The sequence below is a fragment of the Camellia sinensis genome, chromosome 8, assembly GCF_055761805.1.
Source record: "Camellia sinensis isolate YWXY chromosome 8, ASM5576180v1, whole genome shotgun sequence".
NCBI lineage: Eukaryota > Viridiplantae > Streptophyta > Magnoliopsida > Ericales > Theaceae > Camellia > Camellia sinensis.
In genome coordinates, this window is record NC_138968.1 from 85,284,068 (window position 1) to 85,294,931 (window position 10,864).

The 10,864-nt window shown below is 36.3% G+C and overlaps 1 protein-coding gene across 8 annotated transcripts; it reads left to right on the forward strand.

Annotated features, from left to right (window-relative positions):
- Positions 1 to 1,543: 1,543 nt before the first annotated feature.
- Positions 1,544 to 10,432, forward strand: LOC114286947 (myosin-12-like). 8 transcript variants are annotated; one of them, XM_082882967.1, is made up of 14 exons: positions 1,556 to 1,761; positions 2,143 to 2,183; positions 2,459 to 2,487; positions 2,698 to 2,788; positions 4,749 to 4,859; positions 4,940 to 5,047; positions 5,547 to 5,597; positions 5,757 to 5,916; positions 6,003 to 6,170; positions 6,271 to 6,407; positions 6,505 to 6,651; positions 8,127 to 8,268; positions 9,024 to 9,399; positions 9,525 to 10,432. In XM_082882967.1, the coding sequence occupies exons 6-13, from the start codon at positions 5,001 to 5,003 to the stop codon at positions 9,150 to 9,152; spliced, it is 981 nt and encodes a 326-aa protein (XP_082739093.1). In that variant the 5' UTR covers positions 1,556 to 1,761; positions 2,143 to 2,183; positions 2,459 to 2,487; positions 2,698 to 2,788; positions 4,749 to 4,859; positions 4,940 to 5,000; the 3' UTR covers positions 9,153 to 9,399; positions 9,525 to 10,432. The 8 variants fall into 8 exon arrangements, with proteins under 8 accessions (XP_082739087.1, XP_082739088.1, XP_082739089.1 ...); XM_082882962.1 differs by lacking the exon at positions 2,698 to 2,788 and having other exon boundaries at positions 1,553 to 1,761; positions 4,749 to 4,786; XM_082882963.1 differs by lacking the exon at positions 2,698 to 2,788 and having other exon boundaries at positions 1,553 to 1,761; positions 2,161 to 2,183; positions 4,749 to 4,786.
- The last annotated feature ends 432 nt before the right edge of the window (positions 10,433 to 10,864 follow it).

Sequence of the window (10,864 nt, forward strand, 5' to 3'; positions counted from 1 at the left end):
CTGAGGTTTCATACTATAGCTCACACTACAGCCTTGTCATTTGTGGCTTGAACTACAACTACTGTGTCTTTGGCTAAGGCTGTAACCTTGGCTGTTACTATAGGCTGCAGCTGTAGGCTTGACTACTACTGCTAAGGCTGCCCTGTATCCTGCTGCTGCTCTGTATCTATGCTTAGCTCATATATCTTATCATTCCCCCTCAAACTTTGGGGACATGGAAGGACTTGAAGTTTGCCTTGAAGATATTGAAACCTAGAGATTGGAAGAGGTTTGGTGAGAATATTTGCAATTTGATCAGTAGAAGCAATATGACAAATGACAAGCTTCTTGGCAACCACTCTCTCTCTCTGACATAATGATAGTCAACTTCAATGTGCTTGGTTCTGTCATGAAAGATTGGATTGTGAACCAAAGTTGTGGTAGACAAATTATCACACCAAAGAGTAGGAACAGATACAGACACATGAAGTTCAGCAAGAAGCATGCCAAGCCAGCTTAATTTAGTAGGAACTTGAGCTAAAGCTCTGTATTTTGCTTTTGAAGAGGATCTTGAGACTATGGGCTGCTTTTTAGCACACCATGAAGCAAGATTGGGAACAAGAAACACACAATACCTTGTAGTAAATCTTCTATCAATAACATTGCCAGCCCAATCTGAATCTGAGAAAGCATTAAGAACAAGAGGACCATTGGTAAAATGAAGGCCATGACTCAATGTTCCTTTGAGATATCTGAGGAGTCTCTTGACTACCACTACAAGAAATTGCACTTTTGGCGACTACTTTTGGCGACGACGTCAATTTCTCATAGGCAAAACTATATTTTTAGCGACGCAGTGATCAATTTCGTTGGTAAAAGTAGACCTTTACCAACGCAATTTGCTACCGTCGCTAAAAAAGTGTAACATTCACTAGGCGCCAAAATTTAAAATTTTTTAGCTACGAGGCTTATTTTTTAGCAACACAATAAGTGTCGCTATTAGTGTGCTTATTTTTGGCAATGACAAATTGGTGTGGGTAAAAAGTTAAACATTTAGCGACGATAACATTATTCGTCAGTAAAAGTTTTGCTAGTGAAATAATGTGATTTAGTGATTTGTGTTTTTATTGACTTTCAAAGAGTTTTAAATATTCTAGTTATGGAATTGTAAAATTAAAGTGATCATCGAATTAGATCACAAAATGAACTCACCAAGCTAAACACACTCGTAAGTTGAGATGGCTAATTTGAGATAATTTAAACTTTTCCAAAGAATGTTAGATTATCAATTTCAATATGTTTGGTTTTATTTGCAGAAACTTGTTTGGAATTTTTTTTTTTGAAAACTAAAAAAAAAAATTGATGAGAAATAAAAAAATACTTATTATTTTTGTATAATTTTATCTTTTAAGAAGTCATAAATAATTTTAAAAATTTTAAAAATATATTTTTAATTTTTATAGTTCTCAAATTAATTTTAATTTTGAAAAAAAAAACAAAAAAATATTGTTATTTATTTATTTATTTTTTTGGTGATCTGCCTCTAAAAGAGGAGGCGATGGTACCTCTCAAAATTTCCTCTTTTTTTCTAGGATAGGTAAACCCCTCTTTTGTTCTCTCTCTCTAAAAAAACACACAGATCAGTTTGGAGAATACAATCAAGACCCTTTCTCAATCTCTCTGCAAATTTGTGGACTTCGGGTGAGACCCAATCAAGAAGCAATCGAGACCTTCATGAGCATCACCGGCGCGTCTGAGTCGGTCGCCTTGCAAAAACTCGAGGTGAATTTTTAATTTTTTCGTTTTTTCCCCATCATTTAGCGATCGAAATTCGCGATTAATGTGATTGTTTGTCCTAGGGTTTTGTATTGGAGTTTCAATATTTTTTTCATGTGTTGCGTTGCGTGTTGGGTTGTTGGAATTAGCTTAAAGTTAGGGTTTTTTTTTTTTAATTAAAAAAACTGCTTCGATTGTGGATTTAGTTTGTGAGTGTTGTTCTATTCTCATTATCATCTGTAAAATGATTAATTTTCTAAAACCATCTTTCTAAAATGAATTTTCTAAAATGTTTAATTTTCGATTGTTGGGTTGTTTCTTTATTTCTTCATTCCATCTCTTTCTTAACTTCTGTTTTCTCTATTTTATCAACGATTGACTTTACAGCAAACTCTTCTATCTCAGGTTGGTCGGCAACCACCAACCCGGTAAGTGATTTTACTTTTAAATTTGTTTGGTAACAGAAGCTAACTTCAAGCCTGGCAATCTTATTATTACCAGTTATTTTATCAACGTACACTTATTTTTCATATAGCAGTACACAATTTTTGACGCAATCACTATGCCCATGTTAGTGTCCAGATTATTTGAACTTTGCCTTTTCTGATTTAATACACCTTTATGACAATCACATACAATTTTGGTGATTAGAATTTAGCCCATTATTTTCTTGTTTTGCTCATACAAAATTGCACCATTGCAGGGAAGCAGGTCAAACTGTTGGGGGAAGAGGTACTTATCTATGGAACTTGAAATTCTGATTATGTATATCTTTTACCATTATGCTCAATAGTTTAAAATCCAACTGTTTATTCTTTGGCCTCACCTGAGATGCATGCAATAGACTTGCTTCAGTCATGTAATTGGTTTGTTGAATGTCACTTAATTACTGTGGAGCTTGTCATTTATGTTGTCACCTTGTCTTGCAACATCTATTTCAAGTTTAAAATTCTTTGCAAGCCTCACGACTGCGCATCCTCAGCGCCGTTGGTCCCTGTACGCCGCAAATCAGCACCGCCACCGATGCTAACTGGTTCGCTCTCTTGCTCACTCCCTTTCACTCTCTCGCTCTCTCGCTCTCTCGCTCCCACTCTCGGTCTCTCTCTCTCTCTCTACCCCTTCTTCTATTTACCCAACTGTGAACTCTTGCTTTCTGGTTGTTTATTCTACCCATTCAGTTTAATTTTGTCTTCATTTCTGAAATGGGTTTGTTTGAAGTGGTTTCATTACCAAGATTTCACTTCTTGAGGAATATTAGAACATGAAAATAATTGCAAGCAAAGTAGGTACAACCATTAGAATCAATACCAAGAAAATGACTGAAACAAAAGGCTCGGAATGGTATTACCCTAATCAAATCTACTGTTGAACATTTTTTAAAAACAAACCAACCAATTAACATCGTATGGTGCACCGTCAAAAAATTTCAGAGACTTCTTGGTAATGTAATTTACAAAATGAGCTCAAACTATGGTGAAACAGGATTCATGAAGCCGACCTAAGTAGTAGGGACAAGGCTTTGTTGAATGGAGATCAATAGTATTGCTGCTGAGGATGCAATAATAATAAAATGTTGGGCTACAGTATTGCTACAGTGCATGTGAGCAGAAATTGCTGCAATTCTGTGAACAGTACTGCAGTGTGAACAATAAGCACTACTTTTTTCTCCTCAAGGAAGATTGCTCCAGCATCAATCATGCATGACTAAAATTCTCGGCTTAAGCAAAAAATTTGATCCATATAAGGAACAGACACTTGCACCACAACGTTAAAGCCTCACCCCACCTCTACATTAGAATATTGTGTTTGACAAAGCGAACTGAAGTAGAACAGGAATAGGTACAAAACACAACTTTTACTGAGCATATTGCCATATTCTAACAAAGAATTGTAGTCATAATGGCAAAGTACTTGAATAATATCAGATTCTGTATGGAAAACTGAATTATACACAACTGCGCCTCACGCAAACATGCAAAAATAGTTTTAAGTAAATGTTAGTATCTACAGTGCCAACAATGAGACAGAAATCTTTGGATACCTTATCATCCCTTCGCTTTCGTTCCTTCTCCTTTGCCTTCTCTTTCAGTTCTGTTTTGTATTTCTCAAAGATCTCCCTGAAGAAGCTCTCTTCCACATTGAACCTGCACAAGGGCATGTGATAATGCTAGTTCATGACAAAAAACAGAGCAGAGAGAAAATTATTTCATAGAAGTTTGAGGGAGTTCAAAATAATAATAATAATAATAATAATAATAATAATAATAATAATAATAATAATAATAATAATAATAATAATAATAATAATAAAAGGGTAGGCTTGCAAATACTTTGATCTACAATATTAGACTAATTTTTGGGTGCAATTTCTTGATATATACACAATTGTTACATTTTAACATGGATACAGGGCGTCAGACACAGAATGTGGCATCTTAGCAAGTCATAACATGTAGTTGCTACCAAGCATGATTGTTTATGGTCGGGTTTTTTTGGTAGATAAATAAGAACACATTACTGTCAATCATTTACCCCTTCCATCTGTACATAACCAACAAAAAAGGACATGGGTCCATTAAAGCATCAGGAATGATCAAAGTACAAGGAGAGGAATAGTATTGCTGCAGTAAATTCCTAATAAATGGAAATAGTGGCACCAAATGTACATTCTTCTGAATGTTTCAAAAGAAAGTACAGGGTGCAGGATTCCATAGATCTAAATAGGTGCCAAACACATGAACACTAAATTCAGGCGAACAGGTGTCTGTACATGTCACTAATGCTGGTTTGAATTCTTGTGGAAATGTAAAGTAACACAAAACCATTAAGGCTATACAACAATTTTAATTTCCTGAAAGAAGAGAAATAATATATACATATATAGAAAGAGATGTGAACAAGTTCTAGATTTTCTTCTAATGACTTAAATTCACATTTCAATATTTGACAAGTAATACCATGTCTCTTGTCTATCTTCAACGAGTTGTTTGCAGTCCTCCCATTTTGAAGATGCAGTTACGTCCTGAATGAAGTAAGCAATCAAATGAAAATTTGAAAGGAAAAAAAAAAAAGAAAAGAGAAAGCAGAAGTCTTGCATCCATTTGGTAGACTTATCTTTTCTTTTTGTTCTTTTTTTATTTTTTACATAACTGTTGGCTTCTAACTCTCTCCCATTTTGTTCTAGCTTTCTGCTTTGCTTTCTAACAAACTTAACATCCGTGAGGCACACGTGTTCTCAACTACTGATGGTTTTTCTTTGGATGTATTTGTGGTGGATGGATGGCCTGTTGAGGTATTTCTTAAATTCTTTTGTAACATCTTTATACTAATACTGCTTTGCTTTTGTGCTATTCTGTTTTCCATATTCAAACAGTTTGGTTCCACTTCTTCTAAAAATGTTTATGCCATTGCTGTCTCTATCTGTTATGGTACCTGCTTTTCTCACTGTAGTGTATTCTTTCCCCAATCTCTCTCTCAAAAAATGCATAGAGAATAAGTGATAGAAGAAATCAAAATAATAGAATCCTACACACTGTTACTTCTCCTGTTGTATGATAATTAATGTTATGTGCTTGCTCTGCAAATATTCTGTTACCTTGTTGGTGGTATGTGAATGCAAGAAAAATGCTTATTTTACTGATATTACATCTCATCTAGATGGTTGTGTAGACTAACTGTGCTTATGCCAGGACAGTGAGGCCCTGTAATAAGGAGCATTGCGATTATATTTCTTTTATGACAGGGATCTGTGGTGAGTCCAAATGTTGCTGACTTTGCAATGTTGTGGTCAGGATACAAAGGGATTATGTGAAGCTATGGAGAAAGCAATTGCTAGAAATGAGGTAACTAATTTGTTTCCATTCTAGGATTAATTGCTCCTCCAAATATATCCTAAGATAATTTGGATGCTTTTTTTCCTTCAAATATATCCTATTTTTCATTCTATCTACTTCTATGGTTTGACTTACAAGAAAATTTACATGACTGAATGGTTGTACCAGTCGTTTTGGTAAATTTGTAGAGATCCAATTCGATAAGCATGGGAAGATCTCTGGAGCTGCAGTTCGAACATATCTTCTTGAAAGATCGCGTGTTTGCCAAGTCTCTGACCCAGAGAGGAACTACCACTGCTTTTACATGCTCTGTGCAGCCCCACCTGAAGTGAGCTTATGCAATTGAATCTAAATCACCGCTGACATGACGACAATAACCATATATAGTGAGCTAACAGTAATATTTTATTCCAGGATGCAAAGAAATTCAAACTAGGAGACCCAAAAACATACCACTATCTAAATCAAACCAATTGTTATGAAGTGGCAAATGTGGATGATGCAAGGGAATATCTGGAGACCAGAAATGCCATGGATATTGTAGGAATCAGCCAGGACAAGCAGATGCGTGTGTGTGTATGTGTGTGTATCCACTATGTGCAAAAATAGAGAAAATTATTGAAATGAGCCATTTTATGAATCCAAATTAATATAATGAATTTTATTTTAATTTTTTTTGTAGGATGCTATATTCCGTGTGGTAGCTGCAATACTTCATCTTGGAAACATTGACTTCGTCAAAAGGAATGAAACAAATTCTTCAAAACTGAAAGATGAGAAAGCACACTACCATCTTCAAACAGCTGGAGAGCTACTCATGTCAGAACTCTAATCAACTTGACCTATTAAATACTGTTTGGTACATCTTCAAGACTTCAACTATATACTTATATCATCTTAATATGCTTATATCCAGGTGTGATGAGAAAGCACTTGAAGACTCACTTTGCAAGCGTGTGATAGTAACTCCAGATGGAAATATTACAAAACCACTAGATCCAGCTTCAGCTGTCACAAGTCGTGATGCCCTGGCAAAGACAATATACTCCAGGCTTTTTGATTGGTAAGTAAATCAAACACACCTCTATGAATTTCAATTTTTTTTCCCTCCAGATTGATAGCACTCCAACGTCAGACGTTTATACTCCTGCTAGATCAATTACATTTGGAAGGAGGAAACAAAAATGTCTGGTGTCTCAGATTCCTCGTCTGAGCTGAGTAAACAAATAAGAAAAACTCAAGTACAACAACACTCAGAGAAAATTATTAAGGAGTGACGGTTATTGTTTCAGACACTTTAGGATGTTATTAGTTGTGGTGAAACCACAACACCACGAGGAAACTGTTGGGAAACTCATCTTAGAGACTGCTTATTTTGATGGACCATTTTCCCCATGATGTTATAAAGACCTTCATGCAGAAAGCCTTCTAAGAATTGGACTGTTTATAACTTCTATTGAGGGCACGAAACTGAAATCCCTATTAAAAGTGAAGTTAGTTCATGTCAAGCCTTTTATCACAGGGTACTTAGCCCCTTTGACTCTTAGGCCTTATGATGCACAATTAGTTACCGGCTGTATAGCTTTTCATAAAAATGCAAGTACTTCCCACTTCCTATAATCAGGCTGCAAGATCAACAATAATCAGATAGAGACTGGTAGATTTCCTTAGAACAGTTTGAGTGGAATGTCATGCATCCACCTTATTATCTTAACTTATTGATAAGAAAGCTTGTAACCAGTGGTTTCTAAATTATTTTATACTAAAAAATTTATCCTTAAATTTAATTTGGAAAACTTAAAATCTTTAGCACTAGTAATTCAGCCCTGAAAATATTAGTTTAATTAAACAACAGTCTACAAATTAACTCAGCCAGACCTAGAGTACCTGGCGTCAAACAGTCCCTAACATAACATCAAAAAAAACAAAGACAAATTATGGATTGAACCAGTCAGAGGATTTACTATGAAGAGCTAACCAGGTCTTCTTCAAATTGGGTTTAACTATATTAGCAAATTGAAGAAGCTGCTCAGACCCTCATTTTCAAATATTAGGATCTCCGGGTTGCTTATCAACCATTTGAAATTTGACCATGAGAGAGAGAGAGAAGTTGGATTTGAATTCACTTGCTATAAACCGGAAACTATTGCCATTAAGGTCACAAGTTCTAGAGGATATTTCACTTCTTTGAGGAAAAAGGATGAACCAAAGCTCAATTTGAGTGATAAAGGGATGCTTCCCCCATTCAAGACTGCCTCCCTAATATTCAAGAGTTTCTTATAAATTTTTGTTGTGTTTAAGGAAGGAAAGTAGAGTTGTGCATTAGTGCTCACATGTGAAAATTAAACAAGTAAAGGCATGATGAATCTTTAAAAAAAATTATGTTTTATTTTTTTCTTTTACAAGTTACAAAAGAAGATTATTTTGAGAAAGTAGAAGGCTTATTTTATATATATATATATATATATATATTTTGAAAATTAGTTCTAGAAGGCTTATTGATTCCCAAACATTTGTTTTCTTGACTGATGATGATAGTAATGATGGCCTACGATCTCATGACAGATGGCTCCTTGATTTTAGTGGTGATTTCTTTGATGATGAGGTTGGTGGTGATTCCGGGTACACAAAAAGTAGAACTCACAGCATGAATGTACAACGTTGGCATTTAACATCTGAGGTAGGCTTTTAAGTACTCTCTTCTGACTAATACCCCCATCCATTTTGAACTGATTTTGTATTCTTTTGGCTAATGCATATCTTTTTTTGACGCATTGAGAGTAGCTCCACTCGCTGTATCTTTGTTCCTTGATGAAGCCATCATGCATTTCATACTTAATATTAGACATTATTTCATTAAATGCTTAAGATATCTCATACCTCTCAATACCCCCGCTGTAAAGTGAGAGTGTAACCTTATTTTATTGGCTACATAACTTTTGGGGACATTAGGTCTTAGATGTCTGTATACTGCAGAACAACAACACTTATTTGACAATAGGATTTTTTTTAACAACACTGTTTAGAATGGGATAACTATTCTATTTATCCAATAAATAAATGGGATAACTATTCTATTATATAAAGTGCACCAGAGTTGTGTTGGAAGCTGTCACTTTTTTTTTTTTTTTTAAACTTTTCCAAGAATGTCTTTATACCTAGTAACTGTCACTCTTTCCCACTCAGTAGCCGTCACATCTAATAACAGTAAGAATAATTGTTTCTTTTGTCAAACCGTCCAAAATTGTTATTAGTTTTCCTCAACCATCATACTATCCAAAAATTTAAATATAAAATTGCAAATGCGTTTGCACACACCGCTTGTACATATATATGTGGGAAGGATTCTCATGGGTTGCTTTTTATGGAAATTTTCTCTGAAGCATTTTTTTTAATGCACTTTATGGTGGGAAATTTCACTTGTGTTTTTTGTAGGGTGACGTGGGAAACAACAACATTGACAGTGACAGTGTTGTGGCATGTACCTTCTTAATAAGAACAAAAACTGAGGAGGATCAAAATAAGCTTGTAGCAGCAATTCAGGAATATGTCCCTCCTGCTTGAAAATACACATGGAACTGATTTTCCATCACATTGTACAACCCTTGAGCTTCAACAAAATTGCAAATGCAAAAGCTTTGTGTAGGGTGGTCTTGTTGAAGCTGATGAATCCTCCTTTTCTTTTGGAAGGAGGGCGAGCTCCAAAAATCTACCAAGCGGAGCCAATATTCAGAAGTTGACAATACTTTCATAGGTACAAGAGGCTAATGCACCTGTATCATGTAGAGAAGAAAGGATGTTCTCCTCCAAAGTGGGTATTTTACATACTTTTTTTTCCCTTCTATTTATAATGCAAGGATTAGCAAAGAACTTGGCTTGAGTAGCTCCTATTAAACTGCCTTTATATGTTGGTCATCTCTTCTGAAATGCGCCTAGGAATGTCAAATAATGCAGCTGGCCTGGAGGTTGCAGATGCACCAAGCTCATCTGAGATGCATGAATCAGATTTGTCTGCTGCAGCTGCTGGTTTGTTGCTGCTGCCGCCCTTGTGGTTGATGCTTGCTGGGCGGCGGCGGCGGCTGCTGCTGCTGCAATGTTGCTATTAGGCGGCTGCTACTAGATGTTGGTCTGCTGGATAAGTTTGTGGATACTATTCGTGTCGTTTTGCCTGTCTTTGTTAGTTTCATGTTTTCATTTCGTTATCTGTTGTTTGTAATGTGGGTTCGCAATTTGGATGTATTTGGGTATTTTAGTGAGTTTACCCTTTTAGGTTTTATACATTGCTTCTAAAAGCAGTATCAGCAGTGTTTTTTTTGCTTGCACATCAACTTTAGGAGATTGCATATTAATGTTACTAGTTTGTAATAGTGGAGCCTGAGGGATGCCTCTTGTAAATCTGTAGTTAAAAATACTGTATTATTGATTGATATATGTTGTTGTGTATATTACAATTACAAGGATTCCTATTATATAGGAGTGTGTTTGGGAGTAGGTGGAGAGTAGGTGAAGTGGAGGTGGTAGTGGTGTAGTGGGTTAGGTTTAGTGGAGTAGGTGAGGTGGTAGTGGTGGTAGGTTTATGGTAAATTCTAACAGCCCCCCGCAAACTCAAGGAGGATAGAAACTAACCAACTTAAGTTTGAAGAGAGGAACAAAACAAGAAAATACATAAAAATAAAAAAGGATAGGAGACACTGTATGGTCGTGTCAGACCGTTGGTGAAGACACTGAAAGGTGGTGCCATAACGTGGTAGAGGACACTGTATGGTGGTGTCATAACGTGGTAGAGGACACTGTATGGTGGTGTCATAACGTTGTAGAGGACACTGTATGGGGGTGTCATAACGTGGTAGAGGACACTGTATGGTGGTGTCATAACGTTGTAGAGGACACTGTATGGGGGTGTCATAACGGTATAGAGGACACTGGATGGCGGTGTCAGACCGATGTAGAAGACAGTTTATGGGGTCATGGCGGACCGTTGTAGCAGACAATGTTGTGACAGTTTACGGAGTCTTGCTGGACCCTTGTAGAAACTAACCGGAATCAATGTCGGGACAGTTTACTGAGTCTTGTCGGACCCATGAAGGAGCTAACCGGAATCAATGTCGGGACAGTTTACAGAGTCTTGTCGGACCCTTGTAAAAGCTAACCGGAATCAACATCGGGACAGTTTACAGAGTCTTGTCGGACCCATGAAGGAGCTAACCGGAAACAATGTCGGGACAGTTTACAGAGTCTTGTCGAACCCATGAAGGTGCTAACCGGAATCAATGTCG